This window comes from Xiphophorus maculatus, chromosome 4 (assembly GCF_002775205.1).
Source record: "Xiphophorus maculatus strain JP 163 A chromosome 4, X_maculatus-5.0-male, whole genome shotgun sequence".
NCBI lineage: Eukaryota > Metazoa > Chordata > Actinopteri > Cyprinodontiformes > Poeciliidae > Xiphophorus > Xiphophorus maculatus.
This window is the reverse complement of record NC_036446.1, coordinates 17,357,669-17,381,407: the sequence shown is the minus strand read 5'-3', so window position 1 is coordinate 17,381,407 and position 23,739 is coordinate 17,357,669. Positions and strand designations below refer to the sequence as shown.

The window sequence follows — 23,739 nt, the reverse complement described above, 5'->3', positions numbered from 1 at the left end:
AGGCTAAAATGTAGTACCACAATCCTTAAAGAACTTTTTGTGAATAAAGATAAAATTCAAGACATCTTGAACTAAACGCTATGCAGAACGTATGACCTGAAAACAGATGATTATGATGATCTATGGTAAACAACTGTAGGCTATAAGACCCACATTTATGGTTCAAATGTTAGGAGCAAGTTCCCCAGTTTTCAAACAATACATAAAACAAGCTAAACTTAATGGTGAACTATTTTATCTTTACTAAATTTTTATCTGTAACCCATTTTAGAAAATGGATTGAATGAAGGGTACTAAAACAATATTACTACTTAATGATTTTATATAACAAGACTAGGGAAAGCACATTCTGTCTTAAATAATCACATAGTATACTTCACCATGATTAAAAAAAGACCAACAAATAAAATTTAACACCTAACATATATATATTGGACAGATTGTATTTGCAAGAAAAGTGACAGATGCAATCAGACATGGCTTAGACAGCATAACTGTACATTGAGGAAAAATTACATCCTTGTAAATGAAATTCTGTAACATTTCTCACTGAATGGGTAAATATGGTAGTTATCCAGAATAAAATGAAGGTGTGTCTGCTTTTAATTTGCTTTATGTCAAGCTGTCTATCTTCACACTGTAATGCTGGTCATGTTGTCTCTTGCTGTGGACATGTAAAAAAATCTTTCACTTGAGTGCTAAATTAGTTGGTATAAATTTCAAAGTTTAGCTTGTGGGCCACATTTTCATTTATTTATGAAAAACGCCATTATTACATAAAAAGCATAAGGCATATATATATATATATATATATATATATATATATATATTTTTTTTTTTTTTTTTTTTTTTTTGACTTTGTGTTTCATGCACACTATGTAGCAAAACAAGGACAAATATTTATGAAGTGGTTCCTTCTCTCTTGTAGCAGAAGATGCAAACAGTTGTGTTTTTTTTTCAGCATGAAATGGGTTTGGTCAAAAAATAAAAAGAAAGAAAAAAGCAAGGCCTCCAGATAAGAAGATTGAAATAAAGCTCTCAAGAAGACTTGTGTTCAAACATGAAGAAACGATACAGGACACCAACAACAGCTGCAGCTACGGTGGGTATCAACCACATGGCCCAGGAGCTGCTGAAAAGAAGGCATAGCAATTACATGTTAGTATTACAATCTGTCGTATATTTACAAAGATTTCTAATCATAGTATTTATTACTTCTCAGAATAAAACTTGTGAAACATCTGATAAAACACACAGTCTCACCTGGATTCTCCAGAATCTTTAGCGTCTGCTACCTAAAGCAAAAGAAATGATTTGAATTCAAACAAAAGTTTTGAAAACGAAAATTTTAATTATGTAAAAGTTGGAGGATCAGAGTGGACTGGTGCCTACCTTTGTGTTCTCCTTCTTCCTGTCCTCCTACAAACACATAAATTCACTATTACTGTTTTTAATGTTGCAGCACACAAGCATAATGTCAACATAAGAAAGTGTAGTTGAGATAATTTGTATAATAATTCAATATACACATAAATTCTTACTACATGACGCAGCAATATTTATAGTTTAAGAATAGTGTACAGAAAGTTGAAGTTTCAGAAAGCATCACCTACAAACTGATATGTGATGAATTAAATTATAATTCATCACATATCAATGATGAATTATTGATATCTTATCAATGGGATCATACAGGTTTTATGAAACTACAGTATTTACAAAAAAATATTTTTCATAACATAAATGTAAATGTAGCTGGAGCAAGTAAGCATTTATTGAACTCAATCAGTTTTTCATATGAATGTGCTCCCAACCCCCAGCCAATCACATCAGACAGACATTTACACTAATCTGGGTTCTGCAGGTTTAAACTCAAACTACATCCTTACTAAGGATGAGAAGTTGTGTAATGCAATCAACTGTCTATTGTCGCCACATACTTGCTCAAGAGAAGGGATGGATGACTCCAATCAGCTGGGCTTCATTTGACATCGTTTGCATTTAAAACTACATTTTTATTGCATCTAAGTCATTGAATTTGAATTATTCTATATGTTTAGATTGTGGTGGTTTGATCAGATTAGTATAAAACATGTTTTTCATGTAAAGTGCCTTGAGTATAAATTTGCTGTTAATCGTCACCAAATGAACTGGAGCTAAGGTAGAGCAGTGTGTGTGAAATCATACCTTTCGTCAATGATGACTCAATTTTAGCCTTTCATTAAACGTCAGTAGCAAGCTGCACACCACTCTAAATTTCCAACTAAGTTTTCTTTTTAATTAAATGAACGTTTTTGTTCAAGAGATTCAGAAACTTAATGTGGTGCCTTAAAAGCAAAATTATGGAATTACATGTAAAAAAGAAAAGTCTTTTAAAATTTTTATCAGCATTTTACTTAGATGAAAATCAAAAACACATAAAACAACTTGCTGTCCCTCACAGGATCAAAAACTGCTGCTCACATGATATGCTTGTGAGGGAGTGTGACAAATCAACACTTAAAAAGCTTATAAAACTTGAAATCAGGCATGACACAATCTATATGCATGACAAACTGTTACCATTTTATTAAGAAGGAGATGCAAACACCAACTGTTTGCTTTTATTGACTGGTAGTTTGACACTGTGAAAATAATCTAATAGAAAAGACTTGTTTTTTGAGAAATTTGCATTTTAAACGTCCCTAGTTTTCCTGACTCAATTCTTTACATTTTTCTGGGAGCTTCTTATGATAATATGGACATGAATGCAATCATGAAACAACAGTGCTGATTTTGTGGCATCTGGACAAACTTTGATGACTGCAAATCTATAGTTACTACAATATTATGCACTGTAAATATCCTGGATTAAATTCAGATCTTATCTCACAGTGTGATCAGTAACGCCATTCTTTCCCCAAATATAATTTCTTATTTTGAGCAGTTCTTAAAGATAGGCAACAAGATTCTATGAAACAGTGTCATTGTTTTTAAATTGTTTTTATTGTTTTATACTTGTGCATATGTATTAATTGTTTTTATCTTGTAACCAGGTTGCTATGTATTGCAAATTTTTTGCTCAGGTCCCTCTTGAAAATGAGATCTAGATCTCAATGGGGTTTACCTGATTAAATAAAGGAATATATATATATATATATATATATATATATATATATATATATATATATATATATATATATATATATATATATAATTTAAATGCTTTGTTTGGCATTTAATCTGAATCCATTGCAAATGAAATTCCATCCTTTTCATGACCATGTAGGAAACTCATAGAACCCCATAAGTATAACCAAAGCATAGCTAAAAAGAAGGTAAGAAACCACCTGTCTTCTTACCATGTGAAGCTCTCCAATGTAGTACTGCTGGAGCATCTCCCTGGCATCTGTAGAATGACCGACATCTTCAAAGCTCTCTGTGGCATCAGACCCTCCCTGCTCCAGCAAAACCTCCTCCCCTCCTGGATGCTAATTCAAAGAGCAGCAAACAGGGATGATTTAAATGTGGTGGGACATATCAAAAACTTGCAGGACAGTAGGTCCTGAGGACCAGGATAGGGTCAATTATCCCAACCTTGCAGGGTTATGGCCTGAGAAATAATACCTTAAAAAAATAAAAACAATCTAAAAAAACCATTACTATATAAGATCATGCTTTCATAACGTGAATTATGAACAGTGATGTCAAAATCCCAAGAAAGTTGTTTGGGTGAATTGGTTGCATTTTGAATGTTGCCCAAACACTAAAATACAGGAAGGTGCCACTGGTAGGTAATTATGTAAGAACATACTTTCTGGTAGGTAATTATGTAAGAACATACTTTCTGGTGGATAACTATGGAAGAACATACTTTCTGGTAGGTAATTATGTAAGAACATACTTTCTGGTAGGTAATTATGTAAGAACATACTTTCTGGTGGATAATTATGGAAGAATGTACTCCATTGTGTAGAGCGTACCTCTACATAATGGAGGTACGCTCAAAAACAAACGTTTTTAAGAAATCTGCTGTCACTCACAGTTACCTGAGTCACAGTTACCTGTGAGTGACAGTTACATAAAAGTGTTACTACGGTGCTGCCTCTTTAAAGCTGTTATATTGAGTCCTAACAGTTAAAATGTCTTAGTGCTAGTCAATTTTACAGAGATAGCTTAAAAATAATCTCATTAAACACGATGGAAACTCCAAATTAGACTTAGTACTTTGCATTCTGTCTCTGTTAACAGCATTAATGAACAAGAAACAAACTTTACACACAAAAGCAGGACATTATCAGAAATTCAGGAAGTAAGCTTACACGTCACATGTCTACAAGTAACGTAAAAGATCCTGAACGAACATTGATGTCAAAATAAATGCAACCAGTGCATGTAAAAAGAGTGCTTCTTACCTCCTCTAGAAAACTTGTAATGTCGTATATCTTATTATGGATGATTAGCCACGTGTCATTGCTCATATTATGCATTCGGACCTCCTCTAATGTGTAATACTTTGCTCCCCCGTCGGCAGTTTCTCCGTTGTTCTCATTACTGTTGGTGTTAACAGGTCCGCTGCCCGTATGTTCATTTATTTCCTCTCCCATTCTTACGTTTGAGTAGAAAAAAGACTGGACTCTAGCTCTTGTTACCGTCTGTTACCACGGTATTATGCTAGCCAACAAGACGAGCCTTTTCTTCCTTTTGGTAAGAGTTCAACGGTGTAAAAGAAGAGTCCAATGATATAATAACATAAATGAACAAACAAAAGCGATATAAAACAGATACGAAAACGAACCTAGCGCGGGTCACCGATGTATTTAGTCAGATTATCGAACATTTACACCGGGTACATCAGCAGACATGTGAAACAGACCAATGACGTTCATGTTATTCACCACAACGCCCACACATCACGACTGACCAATAGCGGAGTGACTTTTTCAGTGGTAGCCAATCAAATTGAGCCTTTTCAGATCATGACATGACACCTTTTCTGGGTGCGCATCATTTTTTAGCCGGTTAGGCAGTTGCCGCGCCGGTGTTAGTTGGTGACGTACAGCATTTTAAAAAGAATATCAGTGACTAAGATGTACCTGACTTATACAAACAAATCCGATATATATATATTTTTTTTGCTCTAATCTGAAAAAAAAGTCTTATGCTGAACATAGTCAGTGACTATATCGTAGTGTGTGTCTGGTATGCTTTATGGTTGTCAATTTATATTGACAAAGAGTAAACTCAGACCGGTTTCCCCTGTTTATCGTGTCGTTTAAAACCTCCCCAGTTCGTCCTCTTCATACAAGTATAAGTAACACAAAGTAAATTACACAAAAATGCAGCTTCCAGATCTCTGGTTGTGGTTAAAGACATATGGCTTCTGTTGATAGGTCAGATAAACAACCACAAGATAAGGCATAATCTTCTCTCTCTTCTCTTTCAGTGCGTTCAAAGGCAGATCTGCGGGGTGTTAGGGTTAATCAGTTAGAAGTGAATAATTGATTATTAATGTCTAGAAACTACTTTTTCGATCCCTAGGAAATTGACATACATAGCAGAAGTGGGAAAACAAGAAAATTCACAAATCTTTTTTTTTTATCGCAGTCTTAATCCATTTTATCAAAGATGTGGCATATCCAAAAACTAATTAATTCAATTCATTTATTAAAGCAAATTCCATAAAACTAATTTTAAAGCATTGATCAAATGTATCACAACTTGTCAACTTATTCTAATGCCCTGTAGGTGGCAGTAGCGCGTCTTTTCTGCTTACTGCAGCGGCAGAAGAAAACTGAGAAATATGGCTGCTTCCCTGTCTGTAAACATACGCGTTGGGTTTACGAAAGCGATTTAGTTATTTTCCAGGACGCCATTAATTCTGTATTTCCACTGTACGTTCTTGTCACTAGAGCACTAAGAAGTAATGACTTTTATTTAAGAGGTTTTGGATTTTTATGCTCAAGGGAATACGTAGCTATTTCTGTGTTGTTGCTTTTATTGTGACTAGCTAACATTAGCTTCTCAAACTAAGGTAAGATATATCGATTCATCAGCTATTTATACTGGGCTATAGGAAATACTTTAAACATTAATATGTAGATCTAAATGCTTATATTTGGTATGACACTGGGAATTTACATCATCTTATTAAGACGTGGCCTTTTTGTATTCATTATTACTCAGAAACAGATTGAATTTGATGCAGATGGTTTTACTTTAATTTTACTTTAAAATGCTGTGGTTAGCAGGAATATGTAAATTATAGTAATGTGATATAATACTACAATGAATTATAGCGATTACATTCTCAATTAAAAGCTGAATTTGCAGAACAAATGTAATGTATTTGAGTTTAAAAAGTTGATAAGTGGCATGTTTTCGAGAAAAACTGAAGGGCAACTAACCTTATTTCTTAAAGTTATTAAACCAGTGATTCATTTTGACTTTTTTATAACTGACCCAAAACTAACTAGTGATTTGATATATCTATGTGAGTCTTTAGTATTTTTTGGGGGGGAGATTCTGGGGGGAAGGGAGTTCTGGTTGTGTGTGTGCGCTTGTACTTATTTTGGTGCCTAGATTTAATTCTTGTGTAAAAAAAAAAGAAAGAATAGAATAAAATCAAAAAAATCCATGTGACATTTAACTTTTACAAAATCAGAGCCATAGTTTCTTGGAGAACCAACTTTTAGAGTCTCACTTTCTGTTGGATGGTGAGAAATGTAACTTGTTTTCCGTTTTTATGTAAGTATAGAGATTTCATTAGATTGCGGTATTATTACTAATGTTTATTGGGCCATACCAATCTCAAGCTGCCCAAACCTAATGTTAATGTGTATTAACTACATTTTTGTCTCATAATGAATTTGCAACACTTTGATTTTAACGAGCAAAAGTCAAATAGAATGGCAGATTTTCACCTGATCTGTATGTTGATATTTTCCCATAGATTATGGATGACGATGATGTGTCCATGCATAGGCTGGAAGGGACTCAGCCAGGTGCTCAAGTTGGTGGTCTGATAGTAAAGAAGAAGAGCGCTGCTTCAGAGCCACATGTTTTTCGGGCACCTACACCACGCACCTCTTTGCTGGGCTTGGACCTGCTGGCTGCGCAGAAAAGGAAGGAGCGGGAGATTAAAGAGCAAGAAGAGTCTAATGGCAATGAAAGAAACAGGAAGAAGTCAAAAGTTTCCTCCTACAAAGACTGGGAGGAAAGTAAAAGTGACTCTGGGTCTGATGATGAGGAGGATGATGATACAAGTAGTGCCACAAAGAAAGAGAGGTAAGTTATAGCAAAACATTTGGAGGAATGTCTGTTTTGATTAAGTCTTACATATATAGCACAGTAACTGCGACTGACTACTTTTGATGTATCTTTTTTTTTTGCCTGCAGGAAGTACCGTGTTACAGGCTCTGAGACTCCCTCCAATCCTGGAGGCGTCAGCGAAGAGTTCAGACGCCGGCATGAGCAGCGGGAAAAAGACAGGCGTGAGCAGGGAGTCTTTGCCTCCTCCAAGGAGGACAAGACCAGAGACAAAGAAAAGAGTAAAGATAAAGGAAGGGAGAGACGGAGTGAGAGAGGTGATTCCTTAAACCACTTATGTTTTTAATGAGAACAGCCATTTGATTATAGTCTAGTGTGTGGAACATGAGAAAAAAGTTCAACCATTGATAAAGCCTACTTAATATGTGTGCTTTGTGAATTTTGTGCTGTTTACTTGGTTGTGTTGCATGATCAACATTATCCGAAAGTTTAATTTCTTCCCCTTTTTTACCTTGAATTTCCCTTTTCTCTGACAGATGATCGAGACAGTAGACATAGTCGGGGCAACAGTAGCAGCCGGTCGGAGCGCTTGGAACGCAGCGAGAGGAGTGAGCGCTCACAGCGAGATGGCTGGTCCGAACGCATCAGCAGAGGGAGTAAGAGAGACGAACCCGCGACACCACAGAATCGCCCCCGAGGTTAGTTTGTTTTCTTTGTCTTCATATAAATATTAAATTTAAAACGTTCCTGTTTAGTTGCTTCACTCAACTCCTTTTGTCTTTATATAGATGCTTTTACACCTTCCCGATCTAACTGGGATGAGGACGATAGTGGTTATGGTAGCTCACGGCATTCCCAGTGGGAGTCTCCATCTCCTGCCCCCTCTCACAGAGAGTCCGATCGCTCTGAAAGAAGCCATCGTTCTGGACGAGAGAGTGAGAGGAGGGACAGGTAACTGTCATTCACTTCATTTTGCATGACCCTGAGCATTTACTATTACTTTAATTTCACACTGGCCAGCTGTTTTTCAATAAATTGAAAATCTTACTCCTGTTGTTGTTTTCAGATATTGTTTTTATTTCCTAACTTTACCGTTTTTACCTCCTCATGATTCACATTTTTTCTTTTTTAAAATTAAAATTATCATTAAAATTGTGATCCTGCCCCTTGTGCAATGTGCAACTGCTCAGGAACATTTGTCTTCTGTGATTTTTCAGATCAGTCAGAGGCCGATACACTGATGACACACCCCTGCCCACCCCGTCCTACAAGTACAACGAGTGGGCCAATGATAGGAAGCATTTAGGCTCCACACCTCGTTTGTCACAAGGGAAAGGTATTATTGTCTAAGTTCAAGTTGTTTTGTATTCCAATGCAATATTTGGTGACAGAATATTATACAATTTTATTTGTGTTTCCTTTAGGCAAAAAAAATGAGGGAGGAATAGCTTTTGATGATGAGGACGAGAAAGAACAGTGGGAGGAGGACCAAAAGGTGAGACTCATGCCGTTATTCCTAGTTATATTAGTTACACTGCAGAACATATTTCTTGTTTGCCAATGATAGAGCTTAATCGATTATTGTGGCTTTGAATTAAAGCAAGCTGACAGAGACTGGTACATGATGGACGAAGGCTATGATGAGTTTCACAACCCTTTCACCTCCACCTCTGAAGAATATGTGAAAAAGAGAGAGCAGATCCTCCAGAAGCAGACTCAAAAAAGAATATCTGCTCAGAAGCGACAGATCAATGAGGTAAAACCGCACATTTCCAGATAAACTTGGGCTAAATTTGAATTTGAAAATGTTTAAGTTTGAATAGATATGGGAAAATTGAGAATGAAAAAACATCTAATTTCCTTCGATTCAGTACAAATTTGGAAGAGGGCCTGTTTAACCTGGCTTCCTTCCCTTTTTTATTTGCCAGACTAAAAATTTAAATGCTTCCACACTAATTCAGTTTGTATAATAAACCGAAGATAAAAGGACACTTATTCAAAATTCTCTTTCTTTTTCCCTCTAAACACTCTTAGAATTTGTGTTCTTAAACTTGGTTTGATTTTATATGCTAAAGAAAGCACTGACATGGCATTGTTTTGTTTTTTTAACTTCACAACCAACTTAAAAGGATTAATAGATCTAAAGATTTGAGTAAAGGAAGATCAGTATAAAAAGTATGATAACCCATGCCAGATTATGTATGTCTGCTTAGTACAGATTTTATTTATACTGTGATGATCTAACAGTGAAAGACTGTTTTACCAGCAAAGCGGTTTTACTATGCAACTGAATATAAAATCAGCTTCATTTTATATTGTTTCATGAGTTGTAATGATGATAAAGTTAAACTAAAACTATGTCTTTTAAAACAGCTAGAATAATCTGAGAATCTGAGTCTGGAGAATGTATTAAGTTTTGACAGTAACACTTTGCAGGAGCTCTGAGTTAACTTGTAGATTTGCTTCATTTCTTCCTTTAGGATAACGAACGCTGGGAAACGAACCGTATGTTGACCAGTGGTGTTGTGCAAAGGCTGGAGGTGGATGAAGACTTTGAGGAAGACAACGCTGCTAAAGTTCACCTGCTGGTTCACAATCTGGTTCCTCCTTTCCTGGATGGGAGAATAGTTTTCACTAAGCAGGTAACCAACAATTAGATCAGTTTCTATAGATTTCAATGGCTCTGTGATTTCTAAAATCTATTTCATACTTGCTTCTTCTTCTTCTTCAACTCAAAAAGTTTAACAAAGTTATCACATTTACAACAAAGTTTATAGATGTACCTAATTTTGAAAATATTCTGATGTGTAATGTGTTTTTATAAAAAAAAGCTTTCTACGTGGCAGTTTGTTTTTGTTGAATTACATGTTTTTTTCATTCTTTGTATGCATGTGTGATTTTTATTCTTTTCTTTGTTATGCAGCCAGAGCCCATCGTCCCTGTGAAAGATCCCACCTCTGACATGGCCATCATCTCTCGAAAGGGAAGCCAGCTTGTCCGTAAACATCGTGAGCAAAAGGAACGCAAAAAGGTAATCTGGGTCTGCAGCGAGGAAAGGACACATCACTTTGTAAAAGATTGTTTTTAGGAGTGTACCAACATACATAACAGCAGTTCAGAAGAGAAAAGAACCTCAGATGATTAGTTTATTAGTTTATTTTTTGTTACCTTAAGCAAAAGAAACAACAGGGGGGAATTATAAGTGAACAGCCTATCATGATTGATTTTTATGTCAAAATAGAAGTTTGCTAAATTTATGTCTTTTCTTACCAATTGATATTACTGGAAAATATTTGTTACACCTTTTGTGGCTTACGTATTTGTTAAACATTTTTCTTAACATTTGATGCTCTGTTCTCTGTGTCTTAAGAGTTTTTATGAAAATGTAATTCTTTCTTTGATTAGAGGCTGCACTAATATTTTATTAGTCTTCCAATTAATTTTCCATCTTTTTCCAGGCACAGCACAAACACTGGGAATTGGCAGGCACCAAGTTAGGTGATATAATGGGTATCAAGAAGAAAGAGGATGAAGAACCTGGAGGCAAAGTGGTGGGAGAGGATGGCAAAGTAGACTACAGGTGAATTTACTGTCAGTTTTAGTTTTCAAACATATTTTTTGTGTGAATTTCTTAAAATTCTCATGTTAATAAATTATCTTTTCATATTGCACAGGGCTGATCAGAAATTTGCTGAGCACATGAAGGAGAAGAGTGAAGCCAGCAGTGACTTTGCTAAGAAGAAGAGCATTCTGGAGCAGAGGCAGTACTTGCCTATCTTTGCCGTCAGGCAGCAACTTCTCAATATTATAAGGTATCGATACTCAAGGATATAATGTTGTCGTTGCTCTCCTTAAGTCATGTTTCATCCACAGTATTTATGAAAAGTTGTTTTAAATCAAGTCAGCTCTTTACCGTTATTGTAACCGTTTCATCATTACATGAACTGCAACTTACAGGGACAACAGCATCGTCATTGTTGTTGGGGAAACGGGTAGCGGTAAGACCACCCAGCTGACTCAGTACCTGCATGAAGACGGCTACACTCGCTACGGGATGGTGGGTTGTACTCAGCCCCGAAGAGTGGCCGCCATGAGTGTGGCCAAAAGAGTCAGCGAGGAGATCGGCACCAACCTCGGAGAGGAGGTGAGACAGAACCTGGGTCTACGTTATCACACTGACGTTTCCCTCATGCTGCTTTCTCACAGGATGCAGAGTGGGTTGGGCTTGTCAGGAAGCTGGATTAAATATCCAGTAACCAATTTTTCCAAGTTTAGACTTGAATGCAGGTTGTTTCTGTCGGGGCTTCAGATGAAAGTTCTATCATTTCTACTGATGAAGAAGGGAAAAAAAGCAGCTAAAAGAGTCTAGGTTCAGGATATCATCAGAATTTGGAGAGTTTAGGTTTCTACAGAAGCTGCACTTAAAATACCATTTATATTTTAGATGGCTACACAGCTTTCCCAGTTAACCTTTTCTTTATAATAAGTAAAAATATTTAGAAAACAATATTTAGTTTTATAAAATTAGACATTGTTCCTGGAAACTGCTTTATTATTTCTTTTTAGTTATGTCTCAATCTGATGTTTAATTTTTTGAGTTTGTGTCAGAACTCAAAAGTCCGCAATCTGTGTTCAATAATTGCAATATATTCTATTGGAAATGAAAGTGGCAGCCATTCATAGGTGTTTGCATTACAAAGTAACAATTTAGCTTCACAAAAAAAAAATTGTTTTATAATTTGTCTCATAAGTTTGAGCCATAAACATATAGTAGTTATTGTAATACAATACTGCCATCTAGTGGGGGAAAAGGAAACTACCATTTGTGGTGCTTGACGTGTGAACAGAATGAAACAGAATGAAAAATCATGGGATGATTAAAAACATGGAAATAGTATGTTATTCTTATTATTTAAATACAAACATCATACAATTTTCAATATTTGCCTTGTGGTATCATCTGATTTGGTGAAGGAAGAAAACATCTTGAATATTCCTTCCTTACAGGTTGGATACGCAATCCGCTTTGAGGACTGCACTTCGGAGAAAACGATGATAAAGTACATGACTGACGGGATTCTGCTTAGGGAGTCTCTGCGGGAGTCGGACCTGGACCACTACAGTGCAGTTATTATGGACGAGGCTCACGAACGCTCCCTCAACACAGATGTGCTGTTTGGCCTGCTGCGGGAGGTCAGTACTGTTAATGTTACATGTTAAAGAAAAAAACATATAATGTGCAGATTGAAAAACTTTCTTTTGAAATGTTCAGCTCTAATTCCAGTCATGTTTGCTGTTTCATGCCAGGTTGTATCTCGACGAACTGACCTGAAGCTCATTGTGACCTCTGCTACTATGGACTCGGACAAATTTGCAGCATTTTTTGGCAATGTGCCTATTTTCCATATTCCAGGAAGAACATTTCCAGTTGACATATTGTTCAGCAAGGTATGTTAAAATCACAAATTTTCACATGATGAAATTTTACTGACTGTAATCAAGAGCAGAAATTCCTATTCATTTGTAATTTTCTTAAAAGAAAAAAGTTAAAACTTCCAACTTTGGGACAGAAAACATTGATCTTCAGTTTGAAATGTATCGCATTGGTCGGCAGGCCTGATTTAGCTTCATCTTTTCTTTGGTGAAAAGTGGAAAATATCGATTTAAATTTAGAATATAATCTTTTCTTAGGGTGTGAATTAGAAGAATGTTTGAGTTGGCTCTTAACATCATTTGTTCCTATTATTTATTTTGTCTTTATTTGGTATTGTGTAGACCCCACAGGAGGACTATGTTGAGGCTGCAGTGAAGCAGGCTCTGCAGATTCACCTCAGTGGGATGGTGGGAGACATCTTGATCTTTATGCCTGGACAGGAAGATATTGAGGTAAATTATCTGGCAGCGATGATGTGTCAGATGCTATTACCTATTAATTACACCTTTTTGTTACTGACAAGTTAAGAGGTTTCAAACACATTTCTTTGATTGGTGAAACATAATTTAACTTCTTCAAACTCTGACTGTAAAATAGTTGTTTTACACGTACATTTTGTTGTAGTCGTATCTGCAGCTTGCATGTGATTTTGTTTTCCCTGCAGGTAACATCGGATCAGATCGTGGAACGCCTGGAAGACTTGGAGAACGCTCCTCCACTGGCTGTGCTGCCCATTTACTCACAACTTCCTTCTGATCTCCAAGCGAAGATCTTCCAGAAGGTTTGCCTCAATCACCACAGCTGATTAGTTTTTTTTTGCATTTCGTCTGTGTGCTACATTTCTTTGTATTGACTTTATTTTGATCTTGCGGCGTAAGGCTCCAGATGGTGTTAGAAAATGCATTGTTGCCACAAACATTGCAGAGACGTCTCTCACTGTGGATGGGATCATGTTCGTTGTGGATTCAGGCTATTGCAAACTTAAGGTACTTACAGCCTGGATGTCATTTTTTGCTCCTTTTGTGTACAATATTAATAGAGACGATATTCAGCATGAATTACTCACTCGACCCCTTTTTGAAATTTTTTAAAATTTGACAGGTTTTCAACCCTCGGATCGGTATGGATGCTCTCCAGGTTTACCCCATCAGTCAGGCTAATGCCAACCAGCGCTCCGGCCGAGCCGGACGTACAGGACCAGGCCAGTGTTACAGGTGACTCTCAAGCCTTCACCAGCTCTTAAAGGGGACTTGCAATTCATGTAGCCATTGAGCTGAAATTGCTGCTAAGCTTTTCAATTCATGTTTTTTAAAGTTGCCAATTTTTTCCTAGTAGAACTTGTTGAAGCATTTTAAGTATAAATGTAAATGTTATTCGTTCTAATCTTGTAGAGCAAAATTACTTGTAAATAAAGTAGGGAATGGTGTTTAATTGCGATTTCTTTCTTACTAAGAAGTGTGAATCAAATGTAATTATTTGGTTCCCTCTTTGATTGTTCGATGCAAATGCAGAGAAGAGAGCGGACATTGATTCCCTGAGGATTTTTATCTAGTTAAACTGGGCAAATATGTCACAGGGGTCTTATTTCTTTTGCCTACAGAAAAGACTGTGACTCTGATATGTATTTTACTTTTGAAAGTTCATATTTTATAATCAATCTCATCCACTTGCCCTTCCAGAAACCTAACAGCCTCAGGCCGATTTTCTTTAAGCAGATTTGATGTGTTTGAGTTGCTGTGAATGCGTGAGATGGCTCATTGAGTCTGGGTGGGGATTCACACATGAAACATTCACACCTTATAAAATTATTAGAATAGAACATTAATGGGAAAATCCAGTATATCGTCACCAAAGAGAAAGTACACAGATATGCCTTAAAATTGGTACAATTACAAAAAAACAGAGCATACAGAACATACAATGTAAGAAAAACTGTACAGTTATGCCACAGCTGTAGATGAAGATTTTACAAAGTGTACAAATTAGATTATACAGTACAAACTGTGTTGTATATTTGTACAAAAACAGACCATTTCCTTAAAAAATAGCAGAGATGTAAACAGCTTTTTGTGTGACTTTTAATAAATTATTGATTTATGAATCTGACGTTGCGTTAAATCTAATTTGAACTCAGTTGCTCTAGTATAATGATGATGACGAAGGTTTATACGTAACAGTACAATGTCCTCCACTGTGGTAAAGTTTATTTGGTGTTTTTCTCCTCCACAAAGGCTTTACACTCAGAGTGCCTATAAGAATGAGATGCTGACCACCACCATCCCAGAGATCCAGAGAACCAACCTGGCCAATGTGGTCCTGCTGTTGAAGTCTCTGGGGGTCCAGGACTTGCTCCTGTTCCACTTCATGGATCCACCGCCTGAGGACAACATGCTCAACTCCATGTACCAGCTCTGGATCCTGGGAGCTCTGGACAACACAGGTGGGTCAACAGTGGCTTCACTTGGAAAAACTAAACCGAATCAGTTGCGTCTTTCAGTTTTTGTGGTTAAGACACATCTTCCACTGGTTCAGACAAGAATGTCTGAAATGTATTTATCCCTTTCAAGAAATAGTCAATTTTATCTTCATTTTTCAAGTATGATTTCAAGAAATTATAGACCAATACAACAATAAACCTCTCATAAATACCTTATTTTGTCACTACAATGTCACATGCGTTATTTGAAACTGTGTTTTTCACAATTTGAATATTTTTGCAGAGCATAAATCCTGTTTGGGTAAAAGTTTTGAACTGGAAAGTGGTAGTTTTGGCAGAAAATCATCACGTGATCTAATCTTCATTTAGTGACCCGAACAGTGACCACTAACATGATGATTCAGTTGAGCTCAGCACACTAACCTTTGGGAGCAATTTATTCACGTGGTGTTTTATTTGAGAAAAGATGGCTTGTAGGGGCGTGCCGTGGTGGCGTAGTGGTTAGCGCGACCCATATTTGGAGGCCTCGAGTCCTCGACGCGGCCGTCGCGGGTTCGACTCCCGGACCCGACGATATTTGCCGCATGTCTTCTCCCCTCTCGTTCCCCCTTTCCTGTCAGCCTACTTTCATATAAGGGACACTAGAGCCCACAAACAGACCCCCTGGAGGGGTAAATAAAAATAAAAAAAATAGATGGCTTGTAGATGACCTCTAGTGGCTGTCAGTGATACTGCACTTATCTTGTTTACTTCATATCCAGAACAGGAGGATTTGGCCATCTTTTGCAAACATTTGATCTTTTTTGTGAGACTAAACATATAGATGTTTAGTCTCACAACAAAAAACAAAAACGCTGAAACTCAAATGCCCAGGAGGGAATAAATTTGCTTTTTCATGCATTGATAGTGTCTCTTAACTTTGCTAATTAACATTTCTGTAATCTTTAAATTTAAATTTACTAAATATAGTTTGATAGCAATATGATTATTGTAATTAAACATTTTTACCATGGACATATCATTCATCCTTGTAGTTGGTTGTAAATGTACAGTAAGCAGGCGAAATGCTGCTTAATGATGATGATATAAAGTTTGAGATTCTTAGGGTTTATTTCCTCCTCTTTGTGGCACTTTGGGTTTCCCCAGACTGATAATGATGCTACAAATTGAGGCAGGATGCTGCACCGATGATGCTGACTCCACAGACGGGCCTGGAGGAGTTAGTTGTGAGGTTTAGCCAGGGGAGTAATTGCCTAGTTTCTGATCCCGTGTTTTATTTGACTGGTTGGGTCTCAGTTCTATCTCATCCTTAGCCAGATTCCTGGGGATTTAGGGATTTGAGAATAAGAGGAGACTTTTGATGATTCTCTGTATGGTGTGTTAACAGCAGATTATCTCTGATTAAGGCTTACCTGCCCTAAACTGGCTGCTCTGCTACTTTGCTTTTCCTCATCATAAGCTTCTTAGACTCTTTCGTTTAATCATTTGAATCAGAAACGGTAAAGTTTTTAATCTCATGGGTTTTTTTTATTGCCAAAAGTATTTTAAGCTGTCAGCAGTTCCTTCTCTCCTGTCGCTCTGATAGATCAATGTCACATAATGGTGATGCTTCCTTTATGCCAGCAGATTTTAGATAGAAAAGAAGCTTGTCGGTCTTCTTAATGTTTGTCTCTCCAGCATTTTTCACATTCCTTTTCACACTTGTAATGTTATACCTGTTTTTATTTTTTTTCTTCAGGTGCTCTGACCCCAACGGGGCGTCTGATGGTGGAGTTTCCACTCGACCCCGCCCTCTCAAAGATGCTTATTGTGTCTTGTGACATGGGCTGCAGTGCAGACATCCTCATCATCGTCTCTATGTTGTCTGTGCCAGCCATCTTTTACAGACCTAAGGTTTGTGCTTTGCTAGCTGGTATTTAGTAGCTTTCTATTTGTTTGAACTAAAAGTGAGACTCAGACAAGAAAACAACCAGAGTGTCACATCTGGACACTGGGGGCTACATTTCGTCATATACTGTGTGTTATGACCCAACAGGCATACATTTTAGTAGGAATTTGCAGTAATGTAGATTAAGTGTGTAATTTGTGTGTGTGCGTGCGTGTGTGACTACTTAGAAGGGGTAATTTTAGCGATGAATGCACAAGTGATTTTCACACATTGTTCACTAAATCTGTTAATCTTTTCACCTTTAGTGCAGAATAGCAACGTATCTACATGTGCTTTTGAATTTTAGCTGTGTGACTATTTTTATTCCCTTCTGAGATTCAGATCTATTTTGAACTAAAAACGTTTTTGCCTCTTCAGGGTCGTGAGGAAGAAAGCGACCAGGTGAGGGAGAAGTTCTCAGTCCCTGAGAGCGACCACCTCACATACCTGAACGTTTACATGCAGTGGAAGAACAACAATTATTCCAGCATCTGGTGCAATGATCACTTCATCCACACCAAGGCCATGCGCAAGGTCAGACTTGTGTGTTATTCATCCAAACTTGTTAAATTCCCACTGGACAATATTTTTATGTGTGAATTGTACATATTAATTTGTGAATACTTCCATTTCCAGCCCATTTCATGTGACTTTCACATGTAGTCCTTTATAACATCATGTAGCCAGTGTAGATTTTTATCTGTTGTTAGCCATGTGAATTGGTTTTACTTCCACTTCCAATGCGTTTCCTTTATTTATTGTATTTTTTTGTTCAGGTGCGTGAGGTGCGTTCCCAGTTAAAGGACATCATGGTTCAGCAGAAGATGAACCTTATGTCTTGTGGCTCAGACTGGGACATCATCAGAAAGTGTATCTGTGCTGCTTACTTCCACCAGGCAGCCAAGCTCAAGGTACTCTCTGCGCTCCGGGTTCTCCTCAGTTAATATGTTAGGCCCAGCGGCGGCCAGTTGTGGCAGATTTATAGCAGCATAATTACAGAGTGGTGAAATATCCCCCCTGGCCTCACATTAATACAACGCTAAAATCTGAAAGGGAATTTAAAGTCATGACTATATAATCATGGTTTTCAGTTTGACTTACGAGTAGCCAGCCAAACCAAGCAATCATATTAAACTTGGATATACTTTAGATTTTTTTTTCTTCTGCTGTCTAAGCCAAGTTGAGAAGCATATTAGCCTGCATGACCTGCTCTGCTTTGACCTTATGGTGCACCCTGAAACGCAGGCACATTTAAACTCCGGCACAGACTCTTGTATTGCAGTTTGTTAGTTATTTATGCATATATTTGTTCACAGGGCATTGGTGAATATGTGAACGTGAGGACAGGCATGCCATGCCACCTCCACCCCACCAGCTCCCTGTTTGGTATGGGCTACACCCCCGACTACATCATCTACCACGAGCTCGTGATGACTACAAAGGTAAACGCATGCGAAAGCAAAAGAACGATAAAGTTAAAAACATCAATTATAGATGTTTTTGAGTTTGAACTGTGTGCTTTGTTTTGCAGGAGTACATGCAGTGTGTTACTGCTGTGGACGGAGAGTGGCTGGCGGAGCTGGGACCCATGTTTTACAGCATCAAACATGCAGGGAAGAGCAGACAGGTACGTTTGGGAAAGGTTGATGCTCATTTATTTTCAAATTTGGCCTACAATACAAAAGTAAAATGTTTGTAGATATTTTTCTATCAGTGAAGGTGTGCAAGAATGTTCTGTCTCCCAAATGATGGCAGAACTATTTATTTGTGACTTCATTGATAAAATCGTTTATAAATAGCAAATTTTCACACGTCCCTTGTTGCTACTTGTTACATATATCCAAGGGTTGTGATCAGTACTGCTAAAAATATAAAACCTCTTAATTGCAAAGGTATATTAGGATTTAGGTCTAGGGTAAGGTTATTATCCTAGCAATAACATTTTGTGCTGTTCCCTCAACATGAGAAGATCTTTACCCAAGAAAGTAAATCTATACAGACATGGTAAAGTTAGATGTAAAAGAATGGAAGCTCTTTCCTCTTTAATAAAATATTTTATCCTACGCTACTTTTTCTCAAATAGAATTCAAATTGAATTCTTGGAATCAAAATCTCATGGAATCATAGTGATTGTTGCAAACTATGGATTTGGAAAAGGATGTTCAAATAGTTGCACAAAAGGTTTAATATGTACATTTTTCACTTCTCTTAATATACTCTACAGTAGGGCTGCACAATATATTACATTATTGAATTTCATCAAAGCTTGAAATTCAATAAATATCAGTTAACATTAGCTGCACCAGTTGATCGAAATCTGACATGTTTTTCTTACGCATCTCTAACAACAACTAATCAAGCATTATCCCATAACACATGTTTTCCTGTTACTGGGCAGTCCTGCTTTACATTTAGCCTAAACCTCCATATCATTACTGTCATGCTGAGTAAGTCTCTATTTTGCCCTCAAACAGCTGTAACCAAACAGAAAACTGATTAAGTAGGATGGGCCAACAGTTCATCGTTTTGAATCTATAGTGTTTTAGTTAGGCTCGCTTTGCACTGGTGGTACAAAACATTGTATCTGGGAAATTTGGAGGGCATTATAACAGCTTTAGAGAATTTCAAGGGTCAACATCCACCATGTTAAGGAGAAGCAGTTGCAGTGAAGCTTTGCTGTTGCCCTACAGGTGAAGAATGGGTCTGAGAATTCTGTCAAATGTCTTGTTGGGAGGACTCTCTCAAAGTAACCCTTACATAAGTGCCAAGACGCAGGTTTCACAGTGCTACTCTACCCACTGACACAATAATACTTCCTGTGCTCCTCCACCTGTCTGCGTTGCTCCTGTAGGAGAACCGTCGGCGGGCCAAAGAGGAGCTGAGCAACATGGAGCAGGAGATGGTCCTGGCTCAGGAGCAGCTGAGGGCGCGTCGAGAGGAGCAGGAGAAAAAGAGCAACGCCGGCAGTGTGAGGTAAGTGAAGCGTCTTCACCACATAGCCCTCAACTAGCAGGCGTTCCTCTCGGCCTCTCATTTGCCATGCACTGTCAAGATTAGAAAGGTTTAATTTACCTTCCTCTCTGCCTACCCACGTCTCCACCCTGCCGTCGCCGTCCTCCTCTCCCACTCTCTCGACTCCACCTTTCTCACTCTTCGTGATGAGCTTGTCTCACCTCTGGTCCCTCCAGACGAGACAAAAAGAAATAATATTGACTCCAGGCTGACCCCCATTACTGCAGCAATTTAAATTGTGCCACAGCAGAACAGAGAAAAGGAGGGGAACGTTCGTTTTCAAATTAAACCAAAAAATTAATTTCACACCCATCTGCGAGCCTCACACAGAGAAATGGGGCTATAAAGACTGATTTAAAAAGAACTTTTACTGTTAATTAATCAGCTGGTTTATCTGCTCCGAGTTTAGTGTGACAGATACGTTGAAAATAATCACACTGGAGTCTTAGGATTAAAAATTAGATTTAAGCAGGGGAAGTTGGTAATAAAGTTGAAAGCTCTCTTGGGTGTGTGTTGGTTCTTTGTCCTCCTGCAGGTCTCACTAGTGCCGTCTGTTTGAGCTCCCTGTTACCAGGATGGAATATTTGATCTGGTTTCCCTTGATCCGGCAGCTGCTCATCATCATTCTTCCTCCTATCAGTTAGTAAACAGCCCAGCGACTAGAGCTGGGCAGAAATATAGAACCATTTTGTGTGACGAAAGGGAAATGAGGCCTTTGTAGTTCTGGACTAGATTTAAAGGGAGATTCTTTTAAATCTGATTCAAATAGTAATAGCTAATTATACCAACAATGTTTGCACAAATAAAAATATTAAATTTATGCCTATAGATTTCAGCATTTTTTCGTTTTGATATAAATAAATTGAGCTCAATTTATTTATCGATGTTGGGAGGAATACAGTAAAATGTTAAATGGATGTGAATTGTTTTGAAAAGGCAAATTAGGCATTTCTGTGAAAGTATTAGATACATTTCTACCCAGTGTTTCTACTCTATTCTACTCCCTCTATTTTTTCTATAGAGGGATCCACAACAATCTCCCAAAGTAATCAGGAGCGACAAGGGGTGGGAATATTTTGGCACTTGGAAAATCGATAAAATGTGATTATAAATCAAATATCATAGACAATTTCAGTCTTTCCTATCATTCTTTTCAAAAAGTGAAACTTATTTATTACATAGATTATTTAGACACCTTTATTTCTGCTATTTTTGATGATTATGGTTTACAGACACACTTTTTCTTTCCTTTAAACTTTCTATGAATAGATTTGGATGCAACAGTCTGTGAACAGTCAGTTTCTGAGTGTAGAGCTCCTGACCCAGGAAGGCTCAGGAAACCTCTGCAGATGTTTTAATTTCATTAGCTGATGAGTATTTGTTCATTAATTGCTTCCATTATTTTGTTCTTGAAGAGAGATGTTTGTCTATCCCAACATGTGTAGTTCCTGCTGCAGATGGTGGCTCTTACACCAGAAGCCCCATGATGTAGAGAAGCAATAGACTGAAGAAAGGCATCAGTTGGTGTTTAGGGTCAACAAAAATCTAACCATTCTTGTCGCACTGTTCATTCACTTTAGACATGTACAGAAAAACAGAAATTTGAATGGATGGATTGATGCATTAAGTTAAATATAGGTTTTAAAATCTATTAGGTCTTAATTTAGGTCAAAATAGATTTTAAAACGCCTCAAATTTGACTTAAGCTCACAGAAACCAAGTTTTCAAACAAAATGCTGGAAGATGAGACACATTTGCTGCTGTTCAGCTAATTCAGCCTGTTATTAATGGTGAAGCTCAGAGAGAACGGCTGCCAAGTTATTAAGGGGGGTCCCAGAATATCACAAGAATAGCTTTGGTGAAAAAGCCCCCAGTGGCAGAAAGGAGGTTAAGCCCTGATGGTGTAATTGCTACATGTATGTAGGCAAGAGGGAGACATGAGGGAAGTGTGGGCAGTGTCATTGTCACGTAATTAAAGATGATGGATTGTTTTGTCAGAGACATCAGAGTCCATGTCCCAACACTTTCCACTGAGACACCGCTCTGCCTTTTCACTCTCCTGTCCTGCTGCTTAAATGTTCCCATCCTGCTACACAAACACAGCCTCCTCCTCCCCACTTATTTTCTGAAACTCCAGTCTGGTCTCCAATGCAAGAAATATGTGGATAGAAGAATGAAGCAGGCGGATAAATATGACTTTATTTCAGTAAATAAATGTCTCATGTGCTATTATTCCCTCTTTCTTGATTTAGGGCAGTGAAAATCTGCACACCAGGGAGAAGAGAGGAGGCACCCATGACACCCAGACACACCCCGGCCCGCTTTGGACTGTAAAACTCACCTCGACTTCTTAGAAGACACTGCCATTCAAATCTGGACCACACTAGCGCAACAACAACATCCACAAAAAAAGAAAACATTTCACTTTCCATCTCCCTCCGGTCTCTTCTGCAGTTCATGTGTAGGCCACAAGAGTGAGAACTTGCATAAGGCTTGTATGAGTCCTAAACAACACTGAGCCTCCCTCCACCTTCAGCGGCCACATGATACTAAAGGAACACAAGAACCACTGTTTTTATGTTCATTCTCTTTTTATATGCTCAACATTGACATTTGCCTGCTTGACAAAAAGTTATTTTACACTAGGTGTTGTACTAAAATCTTTTTTTTTTTCTTAATTCTGTTGTCAGAGACTAAAAAAAAAAAAAATTCAGTGTTGCTTCTTTGTGTAGTAGTTCTTGTGTGGTGGGTGGAACAGTGTTTGTCACCTTGAAGGGCTTCTCCACAGACTGAAGCGTCATTCGAACTGTACTGTCCCATACAGCTGGATGGCAACGCACACAACTGTCATGCAGGCTTTGATGGTTGACCTTTTTTCTTCTTGGTGTTGAACTCGCTCCAGCAAAGTAGTGCACTGCAGCATTGCTACTTCTTCATGTTAGCCGTTACAGTTTCATGGCTCTAATTTAAAAACACAAACAAACCTTTTGCTCTGTAATTTGTGCTGAAGAAAAATAGTTTTCAAGTGAATCATTTTGATGGACTCCCTTCCCTGCTCTCTCAGGTGGTTGAGATTAAAGATGCACCGATCAGGTTTTTCCTAGGTAAAACCAGTTTTTCTTCTCTTTTTATTTGTTAAAGAATTGCAAGAGGAAATGTGGTGCAGATTCTTTGATAAAAGTAGCAATAGAAAATGCAAGAGCTAAAAAAAAAAAATCCTCATTTAGCTTTAATGTGTTACCTTTATCTGGCTTTTATTCATCTAAAAAAAAAAATTACATGTTGATTGTTGGTGTGTTTAAAGACTGGAAATGGGGGGAGTTTATTTTGTTGCATTTAAGGAATAGAGGAAAAAGCAGATGTTCAAGAAAGGACATCTGATTCTGAACTGTGCCCAGTTGATTGGTTCATCCCTGGCTGAAATATAAAGCAGCTGTGGATAAATTGTAAACATTGTGTTTGTTCTTCTATCTCATGCTTCTTTTAACAATTGATGTAAATGGAAGAAAATAAACATTACATATTTTTTTGTAATCTCAGACAATCTGATTTAATATTTTAGGTCCTCAAAGGTCTTTTTTTAGTGATATTTGATTAATGTGCGCACGTTTAGGTTGGCTTTGCGGTGGCACAAATGATAACTTAATAAGTGAAAGCGATGCAAATTTACCCCATAAATTG

At 37.6% G+C, this 23,739-nt stretch overlaps 2 protein-coding genes across 3 annotated transcripts; one reads left to right on the top strand and one right to left on the bottom strand.

Moving 5' to 3' along the window:
• Positions 1 to 852: 852 nt before the first annotated feature.
• Positions 853 to 4,863, bottom strand: LOC102225382 (cytochrome b5-like). 2 transcript variants are annotated; one of them, XM_005810423.3, is made up of 5 exons: positions 4,395 to 4,863; positions 3,342 to 3,470; positions 1,393 to 1,419; positions 1,264 to 1,295; positions 853 to 1,132 (listed from the first exon to the last, which is right to left on the bottom strand). In XM_005810423.3, the coding sequence occupies exons 1-5, from the start codon at positions 4,584 to 4,586 to the stop codon at positions 1,039 to 1,041; spliced, it is 474 nt and encodes a 157-aa protein (XP_005810480.1). In that variant the 5' UTR covers positions 4,587 to 4,863; the 3' UTR covers positions 853 to 1,038. The 2 variants fall into 2 exon arrangements, with proteins under 2 accessions (XP_005810480.1, XP_005810481.1); XM_005810424.3 differs by having other exon boundaries at positions 853 to 1,129.
• A 909-nt stretch (positions 4,864 to 5,772) lies between these two features.
• Positions 5,773 to 23,592, top strand: dhx38 (DEAH-box helicase 38). The gene is made up of 27 exons (XM_005810425.3): positions 5,773 to 6,013; positions 6,932 to 7,266; positions 7,378 to 7,565; positions 7,785 to 7,946; positions 8,037 to 8,199; positions 8,466 to 8,584; positions 8,673 to 8,743; positions 8,849 to 9,004; positions 9,729 to 9,890; positions 10,172 to 10,279; positions 10,707 to 10,828; positions 10,923 to 11,060; positions 11,206 to 11,392; positions 12,256 to 12,441; positions 12,556 to 12,696; positions 13,024 to 13,134; positions 13,347 to 13,463; positions 13,561 to 13,668; positions 13,784 to 13,896; positions 14,914 to 15,122; positions 16,858 to 17,012; positions 17,425 to 17,580; positions 17,823 to 17,957; positions 18,363 to 18,488; positions 18,578 to 18,673; positions 19,898 to 20,019; positions 22,311 to 23,592. Exons 2-27 carry the CDS (start codon positions 6,935 to 6,937, stop codon positions 22,390 to 22,392), a joined length of 3,765 nt encoding a protein of 1,254 aa, XP_005810482.1. The 5' UTR covers positions 5,773 to 6,013; positions 6,932 to 6,934; the 3' UTR covers positions 22,393 to 23,592.
• The last annotated feature ends 147 nt before the right edge of the window (positions 23,593 to 23,739 follow it).

Bases quoted from the DNA above. Each gene is read 5' to 3' on its own strand.
- LOC102225382 (XM_005810423.3), bottom strand. From the start codon at position 4,586: ATGGGAGAGGAAATAAATGAACATACGGGCAGCGGACCTGTTAACACC. The intron at 1,296-1,392 runs GTAGGCACCAGT...CTTTTGCTTTAG, and splicing joins GGAAGAAGGAGAACACAAAG to GTAGCAGACGCTAAAGATTC. The intron at 1,133-1,263 runs GTGAGACTGTGT...CCTTCTTTTCAG, and splicing joins AAAGATTCTGGAGAATCCAG to CAGCTCCTGGGCCATGTGGT.
- dhx38 (XM_005810425.3), top strand. From the start codon at position 6,935: ATGGATGACGATGATGTGTCCATGCATAGGCTGGAAGGGACTCAGCCA. The intron at 12,697-13,023 runs GTATGTTAAAAT...GGTATTGTGTAG, and splicing joins TTGACATATTGTTCAGCAAG to ACCCCACAGGAGGACTATGT. The intron at 13,464-13,560 runs GTTTGCCTCAAT...TTGCGGCGTAAG, and splicing joins AAGCGAAGATCTTCCAGAAG to GCTCCAGATGGTGTTAGAAA.